The sequence below is a fragment of the Rhinatrema bivittatum genome, chromosome 13, assembly GCF_901001135.1.
Source record: "Rhinatrema bivittatum chromosome 13, aRhiBiv1.1, whole genome shotgun sequence".
In the NCBI taxonomy this organism is placed as follows: Eukaryota; Metazoa; Chordata; class Amphibia; order Gymnophiona; family Rhinatrematidae; genus Rhinatrema; species Rhinatrema bivittatum.
In genome coordinates, this window is record NC_042627.1 from 76830193 (window position 1) to 76850997 (window position 20805).

Here is a 20805-nt window from a genome sequence, read left to right on the forward strand (position 1 = left end):
TGCTTCTTTCAGCTTAAATTTATTTATTTATTTAAAGTCTTTTTCTATACCGTCGCTAAGATATATACCATCACAACGGTTTACATGTAGGCACATAAGTAATGTTGGAGTAAGCGTACTATAGTACATTCTAACAGGTGCCATTAAGTTTTGGTTACATTAAATCATAAAAATACATACAAATGTTTAGTGATTTAGGTTCTGGCCAGGTATACCTGGAAGGTATTTTACAGGTAAAAAAAATCTCATTTTCTGTGTTTTATTATTATGTTCGTTGTGTGCTAAATTTGAAAAAATATTGTAACGCACATTTTTGAGAATAGTGCTGTGTGTTGGTGCTCTTCTGTGTATTTTCTATTCTCCGGTCTCTTTATAAAAGGCTTGTTAAAAAGCCATGTCTTTAGACTTCTCTTGAATGTTTTGGGGTCTCTCTGTAAGCTGATCTCTAGGGGCATTGTGTTCCAGAGTGTGGGTCCTGCTAAAGACCATGCCCTTTCTCTTACCTGGGTTAGTCTCGTTGTCTTGACTGAGGGAATGGTTAAGAGAGCTTTGTTTGCTGAACGAAGGTTCCTGTGTGGGACGTGTACCTGTAGTGCAGTGTTTAGCCAGTCCGCCTTTTCATCATGTATTAGTTTATGTATGGTGCATAGGGCTTTGTATTTTATTCTTTGTTCTATGGGTAGCCAGTGAAGTTCGGCCAAAGTTATATGGTCTCTTCTTTTTCCAGTTAGTATTCTCGCTGCTGTGTTTTGTAGAATTTGAAGTGGTCTTATTGTTGTATTTGGGAGTCGGTACTGGCGAAAACTAGTGCCTGAAGCACTGTTCTGAAATCTGCAGGAGTTAGTAGCGGTTTAAGTTTTCTGAGGATCATGAGTTTAGCGTAGCCTTTTTTTACTTTTAGCGATATGTGTTGTTTTAGATTAATTTCTGGGTCCATTATTATTCCAAGGTTCCGTATTTTTTTTTCGCTAGTTCTATTTTTTGGTTCTTTTTGAGAATTATTGCGGTTTGAATAATTTTGATATTTTTTTCTTTCTAAGTGTAGAAATTCTGTTTTATCAATGTTAATCACGAGTTCCATTGGGTTTAATAGTAGTTTTATGATGTCTAGGTACATGTTAGCTAGGTTTAATATTTTTTCTATTGTGTCATCAGTTGGTAGAATAATTATGCACAGGAATGAATCTTCCGGGATCACGTTTAAAGAATCCCCCAGGCTGGCAGTATGGGAAGATGGTAGAGGCTGTACACAGGCAGATATTGTCATATACATAACACAGGAATTTAGATGAATAGAAGTCCTACAGATTTGCAGCCTGGGCTGAAAAACCCCCGGTTCTTGTCACTGCGGCTGGGCATGGAGGAACTGCTGCAGCTGGGGCCAGCATGGAGAGTAGCCACCAGGGCCAGTGGAGCATTGTGACCAGGCATGAATTGAACCATTGCTGTCAGGCCTAGGTCCCGGCATGGAGCTGAGTTACCATAATCAAATCCAGGCTTGCCGTGGCAAATCTGCTGTCGGGTCTGCCCCTGCCTCCTGGCTGCAGAAGGGGGGAGGGTGGATAGAGGTTGAGGGCAGTGTAAAGTGTCAGTAATCAAGTAAAATATGTAAGAGAATTATTGGGGTTTGACCCCTCCTTCATTTTCAAGACTTCAGAACTGTCCTACAAGCGATTATATTTTCAAAACTCGACTATTGCAATTCCCTTCTTCACGGCCTCCCCGACAACTCCATCAAACCCCTCCAGTTGCTGCAGAATGCAACTGCAAGGATTCTTACAAAGTCAAACAAAAGGGACCACATAACACCAATCCTTAAAAAGCTTCATTGGCTCCCAGTCAAATTCAGAATCCTCTACAAGCTTCTATCAATCACTCACAAAGCCATTCTCAACATCGCCCCACTGGACCTCTCAACCCCCCTGCAATTTCATACTTCTACCCGTCCTCTTAGATTGGCGCAAAGAGGCACTCTCAGAGCACCTACAATCAAAACCTCCCTAGGCAGAAGAGCGCTTTCTGCCACAGGCCCCAAACAGTGGAATTTGCTTCCTCCCGACCTTAGACAAGAAAAATGCCCTACGACTTTCAAGAAGAGACTTAAGACGCTACTGTTCAGACAAGCCTTCCCATAACCACTCGTCAAGGCCCACCTCCTTTACGGACTCACCTCCTAAGCGGAGAATCCTAAGCTCACCCTTTTACTCTGCCTAAGCTATCCAGTACTGATTTTTGTCTCATTAAAGCTATGTTAACCCACATTCCTTCCATCCCCCCCATCTCTTCAACCCTTCCCTTAGATTTCTCCTTTTCACCCCAACTAGACAATTCATTTAGCTCTTAACAGTTCGATTTGTTATATTTTCCCTTTGCTTATGTTGTATCCAAGTTTCTCCTCCTGTTCTATGTAAGACAATTTTTGTCACTGTTTGTTCAAGGTTGATATGAAAACCGGAGTGATAATTAACTCTGTTTTTTGAACTTCGGTATAGAAAAAGTTATAAATAAATAAGAGAAGAGATAAAATAAAACCTAGCTGTAAAACATTTCTTTTAATCTGGTTCTTAAACATTTTGACTGGTTTAAAAAAAAAAAGTTTTTTCCATCAGTTTATGCAACAATGTACTGTTGAAGAGCATAAAAAGAGTGCTGGGAAACCTGATTCAAGCGGCAAAAAAATCTGTATTAATCTCTTGCTGTTCAAAGCCAGATTTTTTAGACTGCAGGAGGGCATTAAAGCTAAACCTGGAGCTCAGAATATGTAGGCTTCATAGGATGCCGCGTCTGATCAATGAGTCAGCATGTAGCTGACCTGGAGAGATGTTTTCAGACTGCAAGTAGGTGATATCGTGACTGATGCTTATCCGATAATTTAGGATAATCAAGGAAACAATCCTGCTGCCCACATATGCAGAAGCGGGAAAAGCAAATTTCAAAAAACTTTACCAGCAAAAGCTGCAGTTCACACCAAGACACTTATCAAAAAAATCTTTTTAGTAAATAAAAATTTCTCCATTTAGCTTTTAAATTTTAAATGGCATCAGACGGGTTATTTAGTGTCCATCTTCATTCAAAAAAAGACTTAAAACATGGCTATTCAGCCTAGCCTTCCCGGACTCCTAATGCTATTCTTCCCATACTCCAGATTCCAGCCTTTATTTATTTATTTAAAAACTTTTATATACCGGTATTAGTATGCATACATCATACCGGTTTACAATGTAACTTTAAAGGTAGAAATTACAATGAACAGGGAGGGCGAACAAGGAGGAGTATACAAAGAGCAGGAGGTGGAGGAATTAAAGCAATAAATAAAAACTGCAACGGACTATTTACAGGAATATACAAGGCGTAGGCAAGATATAGTCTCTTATTTCTTGCAACCTCCGACTGTTTATTCCCCCTCTCTTTCTACCGTAATTGGCTCACACTTTGTTTCCCACCCACCTTTCCAAAGCTTTCCACCGATACATATTTACGAGAAGTTAATTGATATGATAGGATATGTTCCGCTTGCCATATATTAAGTTAAAATTCTTTTCATATTGTTATGTTGTTCTTTGTTATGTTGTTCTTTATTTGTTATGTTGTTATGTTATTTGTTATATGTAACGCTCCTAAGCGAATTTTGTTGTTATCATGTAAACCGGTGTGATCTGTATTCGTACAGGAACTTCGGTATAGAAAAATTAAAAATAAATAATGTAAGCAGTCTTCCCTGTAAATCATATGTCAAAATTTTAAAGGCTTAATCCTTGCATGTTCATTACTCACAACTATTTTCTTATTCTTTTTCCTTGAATGCTGTTACTTTAAAAAGAAAAGGTCTCATAGCGGGGGGTCCGCTTTAAACAAATTGATGTTTAAAAACACTTCAAACGGCTCATGCACAGTTCTGCAATTCTCCACATTTCTTGTCCCGACATTGTTTCAAGAGCAGCCTGTGCCTCAGGGGACCTACAAGAGTCCGACCGAAAAAAAAAACAGTGAAGTGAACAGATTTCTAATCCAAAAAACGGCAACTGGACTTGTTAACCAGTCCTGCACTTGAGTGAAAACACCTGACCAACACCAGAATAAAAAATAACCAAAACAGTTTTTTGAAATGTAAACGTTCATGAAATAGCAAAAATATCCAAAGAAACTTTGGGAAAAAAAACCGATTAAAAAAGATCATTCAATCTGTGTTTAATTTATAAACACATTACTGTTCTAATCTGATTAACATACGGTTCAAATTCCCATCCCTAATAAAGAGTCTAAGATATTGCATTGCATTGCTGGAATAATTTTTCCCATTGAAATGACAGCGCATGAGGTCTTCGCGAGGCACAGTAGAAACACAGCTCCAATGTTCAGTCTTCCCGACATATAAGTCACGGGGGGCCAGCCACTGTATATACTGTGTGGATGCTATCGCAGGAACAATTCTGTTTAATTCTCATAGGTTCACGAAATATGAAAACACCATACAGAAAGCCCTTGGACAAGGAAGTTCCGTCCTGCAAAAGATATCACGGTCTCCAATGTATGCAAATGTGTCTCATGCATATTCATTACGGGTAGCCGGAAAGCCAGGTGTGCCTCAGGAGAAGGTTGGCAGACTGGTTTATAAATCAGAGACTTATGATTTGCATTGGGGCTAACAAAGTGAGCGTTTTATGTGACTTCTGTTTCTGTAGTTGAGGTGGGGTCCAGATTCTCTGATGCACAGAAATGGAACACATTCTTCCATGACTGCAGTCCAAGTGCAGTTTTAGACTTTATACTTCACAATACTCAAATCGTGCAGAGGGAGAAGTCTCATCATCACAGTATAATATGGTAATAGTTCCTGCTAGAGTATTCCCAGGGGCCAAAACGCTCCAAATGGCTAAGCCTTGTTTTCTGGTTAGATTTACAATTTCTCATTGTGATGACCGGCTTCCTCTTTGAAATTGTTCTGCTAATCTCAAACAACAGTTTTGCTTCTCTGCACTAATCTGCTACTAGTGAGCAGAAGAAGCGAGATGGATCTATGGAAACCTTTTATTCTGACAACAGTCCAGCCCAACTCTGGCCGAGTTTCGCTCGTTTTTGAGGAGCTGCCTCAGGGGCTCTACATGTCAGCTGGGTTGAAGTTTGGGAGATTCAATTCCCGCTTTTTCTGTCAATCTGTAGAATCAAATCATTTGTATTTGGTTTGAATCCCTAAGTTTTGAAGCTGTTTATGGAATCCAAAACATTGACTCTCTCCTCTGACTGGAAAAATCTAATCACAAAAATCTTTCAGACCGAGATTGTTATTAATCTTATTTATGCCGGACAACATAGAAAAAACTGCAAAACTAGCAGCAACACTCTGTGCAAGCTTTTTGATGGTCCCACTTAACAACGGTTTATAAAAGCTGTTAAATTACGTAAGCAGCTGCAAAACTGAGGGATTCAAACTGAATACAAATGATTTGATTCTACAGATTGACAGAAAAAGCAGGAATTGAATCATCAGTTTTAATCAAAATACACAAATAATAACTTTGTTTGAAACATTTTCATGAGATACAGGTTTAAAATATAACAAAAATCATATAATCATATAATATATGACTCTAAACATACTCCTTCTCATATTTTATATCTCAAATAAATCTATGTAAGCAACTTTGGGGGGGCGTATTTACTATAATTGAGAAGATTTCTAAGTCACAATCAAAGAAACATTGACTTAATTCCTACACAGATTTACTGTGGTGTCTTAATCCTAAGGTGGATCTCTGGAGGCTTCCAGCTTGCCTGTTCTGTGTCAACTTCTCTGCATTAAAAACAAGTTGCTGCAAATACATAAAAATAAAAGCAATGGTACTAGGGGTGTGATTTTTGTAAACTGTTTTTAGAGCTTTAATTAAGCAATCTAGAAATTACATAAGTAAATGATGGCAGCTAAAGATGAGATTCAACCTCTTTAGGTAGATGTGCATATAAAATTCCCAAATGCAACCCATTACAAACGCCCCCACTTGAGTCTTCCACTCAACCCTCCTGGCATATCTGTCCCAAGCATGACCAAGTCCATCACGGTCATCGCATTGTTGGCGTCAAGGCTCAAAGCATGGTGAGGCAATTGTATCACTGCGGTCCTTGAGTTGTAACGCTCTCTCTGTGCAGGTTATCCTAATGTACTTCATTCCATCCTCTTGCCATTATTTATTTCCAAATATTTATGCATCACCTATCCATAGGCTCTAGGTGACTTACAACAAAAGGAAAAACACAGACAAGTGTACATAGTATACATATAAAAAAGATTTTAAAAACATATTTAGTAAAACCACTACTATACTTATCCCACACATTTATGAATTCCACTACTGTTTTTGTCTTCACCACCACCTCTGGAAAGGCGTTCCAGGCAAACGCCACCCTTTCTGTATGAGAATATTTTCTGACATTTACTTTTTCATCTGAGCTTCACATCATGACTTCTAGTTTTACAGAAGGCCCCCTCACTATAAAATATCCAGAAAATGTGTCCCCTACTCCCATAACACAGGAATAAATGGATTACAATGGGCTTTGGTCAGGTATGACCTGTGATACAGAAACAAATTGTCTTTACTACATTGGCAAATGTTAATACTCTGAAAACTGAATCTGAAGTTTCAGAGGTGAAGGATCCACTGCCGGAGGAACTAGACCCAGATCTATCCAAAGATGTCAGAAAGGTGGGGATGAAGGGAGAGGTGGCGATAGACTGTAACCTACCAGATGTGGATTGGGGTATCCCGTCTGCAAAGTCTGTTAGAAGTAGAGCGTTCGTGGACACTCTTCAGGGGGGCTCTGCTCAGACGAGTGGTGATGGAATCCACAATGGGCAGGTTCTCTTGAGCCCCAGTGATCATCAGACAGTGTAGTTTGATATAATGGCCAAAGCTCAGTCTGAATTTGAAAAATACTGACTTTGGTGAGATAAGGATCTGGCATGATAGGAGGATATAGGTGAAGTGGAAGGAGTTATAACAAGGGTCACAAATCTTTGTGTAAAGAAGGTCAATAAAAGCAAGAAGAAAAGGGCAACAATATGGTTCTCCACAGGAGGTGGCTTAAAAAATAAAGGACAAAAGATTAGCATCAGAGCGTTCAATGGGTCTCAAACAGATAAATGCAGAAAAATATTTGGCAAAGCTGAAAGATGTGAAGAAAGAACTTAGGACAGTAAAAAGCACGAGCAGAAGAAAAGCTCGCTAAAGATGTAAAGTAAGATGACATCAGAGGAAGGCCAGAGGTGGAGCTGGGAGGGACAACATTTGACCAGGTACATTGAGAAGACCTTGGAGAGGGGCTGCTCATGGGTGGCAGTGCAGTAGATAGCATATTAGTTGTGGAAGAGTGTTTTGTATGAAACTTATGAAGGTGGACAAATGAGGTAAATCCATGGATACTAAGGGAGACCAGAGGTTCTGACGAGTCCACTGAAGGACTTGTTCAATAATTCATTGGAGAAGGGAGTCGTTCCACAGGATTAGAGAATTGAGGTTCTTCACAAAAGTGATAACAGAGGAGGAGGTTTTTTTTTTAAGGTAGCAATTGCCATTTCAGACAGGTTACCCCTTATTTTCATTTCCATCCTTAGTCACTCAGTGGTGAGAAAATTAACGGAGATGCTGTTTAAGGAAAGGATAGGGAACTTACCTACAGTCCATCGGTCTGCAGGATTCCAGGCAGATTGTGTCAAACAAGACTGATTTATTTCGATTGGCTAACTAGAGAAATAGATGAAGGTTGTGTGCTGGATGTGATTTGCATGGACTTAAGCAAAACTTATGAATAAACTGAGCAGCTTGGGGATAGGTTCCCAAGTGGTGGACTAGATAAGAAATTGGTTGAGCGGCAGATGGAATTCACGCAAGAAAAAAAGGTGGAGAACTTCAGGAATTGGATCTGGAGCCGGTTCTGTTCAATATCTTTGTGAGCAATGTTGCAAAAGGGTTAGAAGAAAGGTGTGTTTGTTTTTGTGCAGATGACAGTAAGATCTGCAACAGAATGGACATGCCTGAAGGAGTAGACTGAATGCAACGTGACCTAAGAGAGCTTGAGTGGTCAGCGGCTTGGCAGAAAGTTGCAGAGTCATGGATTTGCGGTGCAGAAACCCATAAGAGCTGTACACAATAGAGAGGATTTGCTGATATGCACAGATCAGGAGTGATGGTGGACAGAGCCACAGGCCTGCTTAAAGAACAGCATAACCGCTAGAAGAAAGGAGATGAGAATGACCTTGTGCAGGTCGCTGGTGAGGCCTCACTTGGAATACTGTGTTTAGTTCTAGAGGGCGCATTTCAAATTAGGATAGAGAGAGGCTAAAGCCAGTCCAGAGAGACAGGCAACCAAAATGGCGTGGGATCCCCACCAAAAGAGATGCGACTGAGGCTTGAGCACCTGAAAATGTGATGGTTAAAAATCTGAAAGACATGATCAAACCTTCAATGGAAAAGAAACTGAAATAGTAGGGGTGACAGTGTAAAACTACAAGGAGGCGACTTAGGCGCACTAGCAGAGTATTTTGTCATGTAAAGGGTAGTGGATCCTAGATGAGGTAGGGGAGACAGAATTAAGAAATGGGATAAACGCACATTGGCAAGAAGACTGAAACAAAACACTGGGGTAATCTCCATGGAGCAGTGGTTCAACCCTAAACCACATTGAAATGATTGCATTATGCTTCCAAGAAAGGCACAGGGGTAACCTGCACGGAGGGGCAGCAATGACCCTTACTGGGCAAACTGGATGGGCCGTTTTGGTCTTTTTCTATGGGGTAGACTTTAAACCTGCGGGCGGGCGCAGATTTGTTCACGCAACCCGGCACGAACAAATCTACGCTCGATTTTATAACATGCGTGCACAGTCGCGCGCATGTTATAAAATCCAGGGTCGGCGTGTGCAAGGGGGTGCACAATTGTGCAACTTGCATGCGCCGAGCCGCTCAGCCTGCCTCCGTTCCCCCGCCCCCCAGCCCTACCTAGAACACCCCACTTACCTTTGTTGAAGAAGTTACTCCGGCCAATGGCCGGCCCACTCCCTGCCCCTGTTTGTAAGCCCCGGGGCATGCGTGCGCCGCCGAGCCTATGCAAGATGGGCTCGGCGCGCGCAGGGGGAGGTTTTCGGGGGTTGTGTGCATATCTTATGAGTGCAACCCTTTGAAAATCTACCCCTATGTTGCTGTTAACATTTGATGGCTTATTGACTCCTTATAAGCCAGGCAGCTGGACAGTTGGATGCACAGTTGCAAATACTATTTGTCAGCATCTGTTATTTTCAGTATTCAATTTTGCGTTTTTTTCTCATTTCCAAATTTGTTTTTTTGGATGTTGAATGTTGTTGAGATTAGAGATGAAAAGATCCAATTTCTTACGGAAGCGAATCGGAACATAGGTCAAACAGGCCTTAAACACTGCTGCTCCTTGTGACCTTAAGCAAAGTCACTGCACATCTTCCATTGCCTCAGGTACAGATTTAGGGGCTGTTTTACTTAAGGTTTTCTCCTATTTTGGGTCTATGGGAAAAATGCTTAGTATGTAAGACCTCTGGGAACAGGAAAATGCCTATTGTGTACCTGGCTGTACAGTGAAAAGGCCTGAGCTGAATCCAAATGAACACAAACAGGACACGATGCGCGCCTCTGAGCTCATCCTGGCTGCATGACCTGCAGACCTTTATATTGTAAGCTGCTTTGCTTTTGGTATTTGCATTTCTCTTCTATTTATGATCTCCAGTTTCAGACCATCTGCCCTCTTTTCAAGCTGTTTGGCTCTTTCCGGGGACAGGGATTCCCCAGCAGTGAGGCTGATTCTATTCCTGAAGCAAGAACAGTTCCAATCTATTTTGCAAGACTGCTTCTTGGCTTTTTTTTTTTTTTGGCTGAGATCATGTGTCCTAAGCCTCAGACCTTGATCTCATCTTGGCTGAAACTGAGACCTTTACAACATTGCATGGGTGGGGGGGAGTGAAGCTGTCTGTACCCTGGGCAAACTAGAGAGTCTCAACTTCCGGTAAAATCATTTCTTAAAAATGCCTCAAGAAATTGTTCTAAAAAATATTCAGGCAATTTTACTAATCCTTTTCCAGTTTCTTAAAGGATCGGCTTGTGCTCTTCGTTAGTTTTCGTAGTATTGTTAAGAAAGGAGGTTGGCCTAGTGGCTCCATGATAGTTCTGTATGTTGCCATATTGGAAATCCATGCTCAGATCTGGATCTGGACTTCCGGGGAAAGAGGGGAGGGGAGTGTTAGTCATCGTTCACCAGCCACTAGCCAGCCACCAGCCAACCAAGGGTTCTGGGAGGAGTCCCTGTGGCCTCCTGCTCAGGCTGGGGAAATGGGCAAACACCGGTTGGTTGTGAATGGAGGTTTGTGGTGCCAGATCCCCCAGCAGAGGTCTGTTTCACTTGAGCTGGAAGAGGAATCTACTGGGCCTTAAAATAATTATCATAATCATGAAAGCCTCTTTTGTTTTATGTTTTTGCAGCCAGAAAATCTTGCACAGAAACTACCAAACCTTGTGGAATTGTAAGTATGAGTTTCTTCAAGCAGGTTATATATTGCATGTCTCATGAAATACAGCTGTTGAGAGCCTACGGGCAATGCTTTGCGCTGCCTTGGAGAGGACTTGGGATACCTTCCTGTGCTAAGGGATGGCTCCTTGGCTAGTGCTCCAACCCTTGGGACAGAGGGAAGCTTTGGCCCTTGCTCAACGGTGAAATTTAACGGTCAGACTCAGGGACCAAGGTTTCAGGCACCAAAGGGAGCGTGGCTGTGCGACCCCTGGCCAAATACCATTGCCATTGTGGCTGGCCTAGGTAAGGGAGGGAGAGAGTTGAAACAGATGCACTGTTACTGAAATAATAAGAAATAAGGGTAAAACACTCCAGAAAGTTGTGAATGAAGTTCTGTGGCACCAGATCCTCCAGCTCTGCTTCCCATTGAGCAGGAGGACACTGCCACTTCCTGAAAATTAAAACAAAAAAAAAAAAGTCACTTGGAGGGAAAACATTGTCCAACACATTTTAGACAGTAACTAACTTCAATGTTTTTAAAAAATGTTTTCTCATCTTTGCTCTTTCTGAGAGCGTGTGCGTGAACGCCAGTGACGATATCTCTTGCGAAGGCCACCTGGTCCTTCTATGTAGATTTGTATACTGCCTACCTTTCCCAAAAAGAGAGCCAGTGGTGGTGCTTAGATGGCAACTAGGGGCAGTAAAGCACACACAGATTGTGACTTCTGTCTCATGATTTAATGGAAGACTGTCAGAGCAGTCTTGAAAAAACCCTATTACATGCATAGGGTTTCCCCACATGCTGGATCTGCCGCTCCTCAGCTTATCATTTTTGTGTTGTCTGCGGGATCTACGTAGTGTTTGGGTACTTATAGGCCACTGTTGGAAACAGGATGCTGGGCTTGATGGACCCTTGGTCTGACCCAGCATGGCAATTTCTTATGTTCTTATGACCAGACTGTTGCCGCCTGCATGTAGCCCACTGCTTGTCTTCAACTCTTCCATCTTGCTGTGATAAAGATCCTTTTTTCTAGGCTTTTAAGTTGGCCTTGAAGCCTGCTAAAAAGAAGTGTCCTAGGGATGTGACTGCAGCCATACTGGTAGCCAGGTCTCATCAAAGTGGTTCAGTCCATGGCTAGGCCCCAGAGCACAGACAGTTTCTGCTCTCCTCACGTCGGGATCAGTTCATGAGTCCTGAATCAAGGTTGGGTGCGTCAATGGTCTCGAGCAGTATGTGGTTCAGAGGGCCTGGAGGTCTGCCTGGCTGCTCCCCCTAAGCTTGAGCCATGCTTGTCTTCCAAGGGCTTTGAGCAGTTCTGCCCCGGGCAAGTTACTCGCGATGTTTTGGAATTGGCCAGGCTGGTCACAGAAGGGCATTGAGAAGCTGGTATCAGGCCTTTGCTCTATGGGTGCGAGTGACCCACCTCTGACTTCACCATGGTACTGGTTGATTTGGACATCTGTACTGGTGCTAGTGCTGAGCATGTTGAGGGCTGGGTTGACCAGATAATTGTGAATATTTGCACCTCCATTGCGGACAGGTTTTCTATCGTATCAGAGCCTAGGGCACTGTTTGTTCTGTAAAGTAGTGTGAGGGGTCCTTAGGCTAGAAAGTTCTACATGGACTGCTTGCGAGACATTCTCCATAGAGCTCTCCCTCCAGCTTATAAGAAATCGTTCCCCATCAGATGACACTTCCTTTCCCCTCTGCAGATGATCGATAAGGTCGACAATACTGGGTCCGTACAGTAGCAGAATTTGACAACATCCAGCTCCCCACACTAGAACATGGTGGTTGAATGAGCCCATTTATTCATCCAGGCCATGAGCCTAGGACTCTGTTTCTCAACGGGAAGTGTTTTTCCCAGGATACTTTGCTGTCGTCCTGCAGAGCAGATTACCTGGTTTATGTGATCAACTATTTGTATACTCATTTTGCAGAGGGAATAAAACGTACATCATTGCCAATCAGTATGCATTATTGTCTTTGCAAATTTTAGTGCACGCCATTTTTTGCTTGTGACTCCATTTGCAAACCTTATGCAAAATTACTAATGAGGAAAGAAATCAAATCAGCTCATTAGCGATTCTGTACATGTAAAACTTTTGTGTGAGAAAATAGCACAAATGGGTGCTTTCCTGCTAAACCTGGCTAAATCTCAGGGAGGTCTAGTTAATTTTACTTATTTTTTTTTTTGCAAAACAAACTTCTTGCTAATCTAGTTGGTAGCCATGGATGCCATTTGTATGTTTCACGAATGGTCCGGCAGCAGTCTCGGGCAGTTCCTGCTGTGACGTCTGCATGTTGCTACGTTGGCCTCTTAGTGGTATGACCTGCAGATTTTCCTCAGGCGAAACAGGGAAGGTGCTGACCGTTATGACTAGAGAGGCAGACGTGAGTGAATTAGAGGTGGCATTAAATGACTCATTTATTGACACGAAAGGTTAGTGGAGTTGTAGGCTTCAGGCTTTAGAAAAGATGTACGGGCGAGGCTTGCTGATAGGTAGTGCCTGAATGATTTCCTCTTTGGAGAGAAAGTAAAGGAGGCCGTGAAGCTCATCAAGGACAACGGACATCTCTGCAGATGCTTTTCCACTTCCAGCTTGCCTTCCGTTCTTTGGAAGTTGCAGAGTAAGCAAAACGCCACTTCCACAGGCTTCAAAATGTCACCAGTGCAAGCAGCCGAGCTTTCATGGCCACCCAGTCAAAATCCGAATTGGGATTTTATGACCTAGGTCTTGAGGAGATGGTGAGTCCAGGGCTGGAAGACTTCCCTGGGATTTTTGACAAACTGTTGGCCCTTGATAACCTCAAAGTTGTGACTCTTCGTTTTTGTTCATTACAATAAGCACTGATAAATTCCCAGGAAAAAAATAAACTAAAAAGGAAGGTCTCTGGATCCTGAAAGATAAAAAGATGAAGGCTGTCCTGAGTACAGTAAAGGCCTCAGAATGTAGAGGTGGGGCAGTAACACAGTTGTTGTTCTGGTTCACATGGATAATCAGGTAGTCCTGTTCTACCTGAACAAGCAAAGATGTATGGGGGTCCCAGCTTTCGTCTGAGGGCTCCATAGTTGGTAGGATAGGAAAATATCCTGTCAGAAAAATTGTCCTTCCTAGACATTCACAAGTGGTTTGTGGATCAGGTGTTGGGACCAGTTCTGTTCAATATCTTTGTGAGCGACATGGCGGAAGGGATAGAAGGTGAAGTTTCTCTGTTTGCGGATGATACTAAGATCTGCAACAGAGTGGACATGCCCGAAGGAGAATGAAAAGTGATTTAAGAAAGCTTGAAGACTGGTTGAAGATTTGGCAGCTGGGATTCAACGCCAAGAAGTGCAGAGCCCATCTGGGGCGCGGTATGTGATGGGGGTGAAAGACTGATGTACATGGATTGGGAGAGGGACCTTTGGGTGATTGTTTCGCTGTCTTCAGATCAGTAAACACTGTGTGAAGGCCATAGATGACGCTGCTGTTAATGATCTCCCATTGATATTCTAGGTTTGAAAGGTGTTTTTGAATTAGAGCTGAACTCTGTCCATACTAAGGTCCATTTCATTTGGTATCCATAATTGTTTTATGTTGTAAAACAAATGAATAAAGGGTCACTGATTTTGCTCTTTCCTTATTAGCTACATTGCTTTCCTTACCCATCATCAGATACAGTTTTCCTGTAGCTGTAAATTGTCTTCCTCTGCAAACTCACCTTTCTCCCTTTTTAACTGTGCAGCACTTTATCGCTTTGAAAACAAACCGCCATTGTAATGCAACCTAAAATTTAGACGTATATTAGACAACATCATCAGCCATAGCTTATTCTGCACTAAGCCAATGAGGGGAGCAGAGCTCTCCAAAGCTGATTAATGCAGTAAGAATCTCGTTTACAGCTTGTTCACTGAACTTTATTCCTTTTGTATCCAAGCGGGACTATCCTAGGAACCTCTCTGCGCTGTCCAACACCTACGTTAGCATTTCTTCATGTCTTCCCATTCATTAGAAAACCGTCTTTGCTGGGTAGTCGCACGGGCACCGTTGCTTCTGTTTGCCATTGGTAAAAAGTGAATTGCTTGCCTATAATTGTTTGATGAATGCTGGATAACGGGCCACACAATTCCCCTGCCTCCCTGTTCAGGAGTTATTTGTGCTGAAAGTTCAGTAAACGGAAGCGCGACAGGTCTGTGGGAAACCCCCAGCGTGCTCAGAAGTTCTCTCTAGAAAGCTCTGGTCGAGTCCTCTGTGCCGATGCATGAACCCTGAGCTTTCATAGTTTGTCCTCCCTTGTTTATTTATTTAACGCATTTCTCCTTCTGTAATCGGAGAACAACAGTTACAGGCGTGCAGTTGCCCATGAGCTCATAAGTGAATTTCCATAGCAAGAATTATGTCATGTGGAAGGCTCATTTTTCTGTTTTATTTCTGTGATGTAGAGGAAAGGGTCCAACGTGTTTGAGCTCTCAAGAACTGGGTTGCAGTTAAAGTAAATTATAGTTAGGACTCCCAGATCTCAAAATGACGAGAATTTACTTTAGAAAACAGGGCTAGAAGAGAGGAAGCTGCTGGCCAAGAGATATAGTTGCACCTGTATACCTGAGCAGCCAGAGGTTGAAGGTGACTAATCTTACAACGATGTCCGTGCCGGTAGCTTGTTAAAATCCTGTTTTCTCTGGAGCGGTAAGTTCCTGGCGGGCATTCTGTTGCTGACAATGGTTGTGCAAAATCACCTGGCACCCAGTGGTGGCCTTAAAGAGCCTTCCCCAAGAACAGATTTCTTCAGACTTGCCTTAATCCAGTCTAGGTACAGCACATGTAAAATCTTTTAAACACACAGTACCCCGTAGGGTCACTGTCTGTTTACAGTTTGCTAGAAATTATTTTGTTCAGAGACTGTTTTTGAGGTCAGGGACGAGAGAGGTTGCAGATGCCAGTGCTCACCACCAGAGTGCGCTGTTGGTGTTTAACAGCATTGGAGGTGTGTAATACTCTGACTTGCCTGGACTTGTAAGGATAAACGGTGTTTAAATTCCCTTCTAAAATTTAATGAAGTCCTCTGTTGTGTTGATTGCCTGAGATGAACTGTACCTGTTCTGCTATTTGAAGGCTTATTTAAATGTAAAAGTTCTGAGGTTTGCCTGTGCCTGCGGTTGGTTGGAATTGTATCCTGAGCACACGGTGGGTCCATCTTGTCCACTTTATTCTTTTTGTACACTGAAAAAGATGAAATGTGCTGTGCTGTAGACATGAGTAGCATGCAGTTTCAGGAAATGTATGATGACTCCCCAAAAGTCCTCGCACCTTGCTCCACTTTTCACGTTTTGCTGTCTAAAAAATGCAAATCAAAATGCGTTAAAGTAGGAGTTTAGTTAATTGATCAATGCAACATACTCTTTACCCAGGGTTCTCTGAGACAGTTACTTTTTCAGGATATCCACAATGAATATGCATGACAGAGATTTGCATGCACTACCTCCATTGTATGCTAAACTGTCTCAGGGATATTCTATGTGGCTATCCAAGGACCACATTGAGATCCTCTGCATACCTGCTCATCGTGAAAGAAGAATTACAGAAATAGTCCATTTGTGTGGGCCCGATTTCGGAGGAGAGAGGGAGCAGGAGGTGACACAGACGGACCGGCGTGAGGAGGCAGAGTGAGTTGAAAGATCCGCTCCAGCTGGGGACCCTCTGCGTCTGACGTCATCTGCCGGAACCGCGTGTTTAAAAGTTTTGAACAGCGGTGCGCCGCCACCACCGGCGCGTCGCCCAAGCCGCGCGCGCCCCTTGGATCGCCTTGGATTGTATTGGATTGCCTTAATCTTTTTGTTTTATGGGGCGGAAAAGGAAAGCCAAGGTATTCACATCATCTCCCGCTCCTCAGGGACCAGGCCCGATGGACGCTCATATCTACAGAATTTCGCCACAAGGGGATGTTGGTAGGGACTCTTTGGAAGTCTCACTAAGCCCTGGCACAAGGTTAACACCTCTTCAACCCCCACCAAGAACAACAGGAGAAACCATCTTAGGTACATCAATAGTAAGTGAAGCTGAATTGGCTTTTCAGCCACTGAATATTGTAGGTGCCCCATGTCCAGAGCTATTACAGCAAGGGACAGAAGCGAGAACCTCTATACCCAACATTACTAGCACAAGGCTGGATGCCGTAGATGCTACTAATGTAACGTTGGGGGATCTTTGGAGGATGATGATAAAACTGGACTCCAATGTATCACAGATGAATCTTACTCTTGGATCTGTAGTGAATAGAAATAAGATATTAATTCAGGAACAGGGAAAACGTTTGAATGAAATAGAAATATCGGTTCAGAATGTAACTACTGAAGTAGAGAATGTTAAAGATGGAAGTCTTGCATATAACTGATAATAGTATATTGCATTCTAATATGGAAAATTTAATGCGTATAAAAAATTTGCGTATAGTAAATTTTCCTATTACAAGGTTATCACCTTTTGAAATGTTCTCCAAATATGTGAAAGAAGTTTTGATATGTAATGAAGTACCCATGGTTTCAAAAATATATTATTTTTGTCCTCCAATGAGTGATATTCCTGGGAAGGAAGGAGAGAGTTCGCCGGGAATATCTACCTTTTTGGAGGAGTCTGTTGATATGATTAACAAGCGAGCAACATTGTTTGTGTCGTTTGTATTAGAAAGAGATAAAGAGATCATTTTGGAAAAATTTTTCAAAAGTAAGGATTTATTGTTTTGTGGGCAGAAGGTCTTTATTTTCCCTGATGTCTCTAAACCACACAGACCAGGAGAAGGCAATTTTTAGCCCTTAAAAATAAAGCATTAGAACTCGGGGCGACTTTCTTTTTGAAATACCCCAGTAAATGCTTTATAAATTTTCAAGGAAAGAAATTTGTTTTTCAGCAACCATCTCACTTGGAAAATTTTCTGAAAGATAAAAGTCAGGTACAATTTGAGAACGAAGTGTCATCTATGATAGCCCAATAAGAAAGTAGAACCTCCTACTCCCCTGATGAATATGTTATTATTTCCTGATTAAGGCCCCATTATTATATGGTTTAATGTAGCAGATGTTTTTATTTCTCAATTATATATGAGAATTTTTCTTTTTGAAAAGTTTATTATCTGCTATATTATCTTCCTTGATTGACCACAATAATGTGATTACATTTCTTTTTGTAAATGATGTTCAATAATTAATAAAGTATAAATTAAAAAAAAAAAAGAAATATTCCATTTGTAAGAATAAAATTTGAATTGCACACGTCTTCACACTCTTTATCATATCAAACCCAAATTAGCTCAGGTTCAAAAAATGGCCTTAATGAGGCCACCAGTGGCCAATCACAGTGGCTGAACTGATTCAAATTCGCCTGGATGAAGGATGAAGCTGCTTCTAATGTTGGAAGCAAAGGTCAAAACATGCTGAGCAAGGAGCTGCCAAAAGGATAACGTTATTCAAAGGTACAGATTGGGGGGAAAGGCAAGAAGGCAGCCTCGGCTGAGAGAAGCCGCACGGCGTCTACAATGCATGCACCGAAGAGGAACTCGCAGGTCTCAATGCCAAGCAACGTGTGGGGCCCGGCGGGGCAGCATTATGCTGGGGGCGATGCTTGTGAAGATGGAGGAAAAGATGGAGGGTGCGAAGCTCTGGCAGATCCTGGAGGGAAACCACAGACCTGGCACCTGTGCGCTGCGGCGTCGCTGGCAGATGGACCGCTCCCTTTTAACGCTCTTGGCATCACCGCCTTCCCTCTTGCTTAGAGAGAGCCTAGATATTTAAATGTGGTGTTTGCAAGCACTGCTGTGGTATCCCGTCTTACACCAGTACCCCCCTCCCTCCTGGCCTAGCAAAAGAGAGCTGAGTGAATCTGGTTTGGGCACGTTTGCTGTGTCCACCATACAAAGAGAGAAAACTGTGCAGGGCCAGACAGGGATCTTAGTGCTGCCTATGCTCAAGGGAAGTGCTTCAGTCTTGCTGACATCAAGGTGAGGACTCTGGAGACACAGGAATTTATTTTTTGGTAATGTCTCTCCTCCTTTGAGCCCAGGGATTGTTTTTCCTCTCTTTTTATATCTTCTCCCCACCCCCGCCCTATCTAGCCTGCTCATTGCAGTAAGGGTCCTAGATCCAGGGGGCCACGCACCGGGTTTCCTTCTGGAACACTGCAGTCATGGACCCCAGCTCCATGCATTAGGTGTTGGCCTTTGTCAATGACCAGGACTCCCCCCCCCCCCCCCAGGGACTGGTGAGTGCTGCCTGCAACCTTCCCATCCCGGGCTGACCTGGGGAGTGGACGACCCAACTCAATAATCAAACTGGGGGCCTTCGCGTGTCCGTGCACAGCACTGGCACGGGGCTGGCTCTGAGGAGCTTCATTTCTGTGTTCATGACACGATTGTTACTGCGGCTGGTCGTGCAACTCTGATGGACATTGAATCTAGTTTTGGCCTTACTAACAGGTGAGAAGGTGCCGGGTCAGTTGTCCTGACAGTAGAATCCAGTAGTTTAGTACCTGTGCTTGATGATCTCTCTCTAATCTATTTTGAAATTGAGCATTTTGGTTATCAAGCAGAAATCCTTCAGGGTTACAAATGGTGGTTTTAATGAGGGTTTTTTTTGTTTGTTTTTTCAAGGTATCTTCATTCAAACAACATAGTTGTTATACCAGAAGGTAAGTAACTGCTTTATCTCTGGTAGCAATTGTTTCAGTAAAAGTCAATCTGCCTTTCTCAGTTTATACGTAGTGGAAGATGAAACCATAATTTATATTGTTGTATTAAGAATGTTCTTGTATTAAATGAATTTTGCTTATGTTAGACACTCTGAAAGGGCTTTTGAATACAAGGCGTAAAACGCTGGACAGAGTGCATGCTTAAATAACCTTAAGCTCCGTTCCCACCCATCTATTATTGTTGGCAGCTTAGAGCTGAATCCAGAATCGAAGCTGAGGTTAATACTGTCGTCACAGGAGCGTTCCATCCACCAACTTCGGACTTATCTTTCTCCATCAGAGTTGTTTACGCGCATATTTCCTCGATTGGATTATTGCACGTTGCTGCTCGCCTTGTGACCGCTGTAGCTGAAGATCTCGCCTTGCCACTGGGCCACAGAGTTGAGCTTGACCTGCCTTTGTTTGAAGTCTCTGAACGCTATAGGCCCTTTCTAGCTTTGTGCTTTCTTGCTGAGAGAGATTCCTGTTGGGGCTTTGCGTTCTGTTGGGGGGAGATGGAGTTGGTGAAGCTTGGTCAGAGGCCTTTTTCTGGCACAGCACCAGACGGACGTCTGTGTCTCACCTGCCCTTAGGTGTGTCAGAAGACCTTTGTCCTTTATGTATTTACAATGAGATCTATGTTGCATATTAGCAATTTTTGGGACCCATCTGGGTTCCTTACTGCATTTTGCTCTGGGTTAAGAAGAGCTGTTACGAATCGAGTGAATGAATGAAGTCACACGAGCCCCTCCTGACTCTCGGGAGTCTTTAGGCAGGTGCATCCCTAAACTATTCATGCTTTTATTTAATTTATTTTGTATTGGCCAGGTTTATGGTTTACTCTCAGCTGCAGTGCTGCCTGGATCTCCATGGTTAAGATGGGAAAATATTTAAAGCTGTAATTGTGCATTTCTATATCGTGTGAGTTTTGCACAAGTGTTTATGTGGTGTATCATCTCCTCAAGATTGTTTAATGTAATGACCACCGTTTATTAAATAGGCAGGACACTTCCTGCTCTCCATATAGGTCTCAGAAATAAAGGTCAACAAAAAAAAAAAATTACAAGGTGAGACTTGCAGGTCAAAATTCAAATGAGGAAAAGTAATGTGGTTTCCATAAGTGAATCATAAAGGCTTTGCAATAATGGGGTGAAGGGGGCTCGATGGGCGATCAGAAGATGACAGAGTATAACTTTATAGCTCATAATGTGCTAGGAAACCTAAATATTGCGTCCTGTTAGTTCCCATATACAGTAGGACGGTTCAAATCTAGTGCGGATGCCTCTGTCTTGCACATCCAGACGCTGAAAGGAAAATGGGCAGAGCGCCACTAGGAAGCCGCCAGCTGTTTGAAAGAAAACCTTTCCATTCCCTTTTCTAGGCTTTTTGTTGTTGTTGTTGTCTCTTCACTAGGGGTGGGTCAGTGTTGCAGCTGGAAACCCTGCATTTATATATGGGGGGAGGGGTTTTTTTTGTTTTTTTTTAAGGGAGATGGTTATCTGGGGTTATGTTTTAGTTTTGTTTTGTGTTTACCATAAGGCAGGTTTATTGGGTCGTGATCAGAGATTTGAATTGAAAAGTC

General features: G+C 42.6%; 1 protein-coding gene across 5 annotated transcripts in view; it reads left to right on the forward strand.

The window, feature by feature from the left end:
- LRRC28 (leucine rich repeat containing 28) overlaps window positions 1–20805 on the forward strand; it is a 64835-nt gene that overhangs the window by 4290 nt on the left and 39740 nt on the right. For 4 of the 5 annotated variants that reach the window (XM_029574589.1, XM_029574588.1, XM_029574586.1 and 1 more), the window contains exons 3-4: window positions 10496–10536; window positions 19147–19184. In XM_029574589.1, coding sequence (XP_029430449.1) covers window positions 10496–10536; window positions 19147–19184 — 79 coding nt within the window. The remainder of the gene's footprint in view (window positions 1–10495; window positions 10537–19146; window positions 19185–20805) is intronic. The other variant, XM_029574590.1, reaches the window with a different exon arrangement.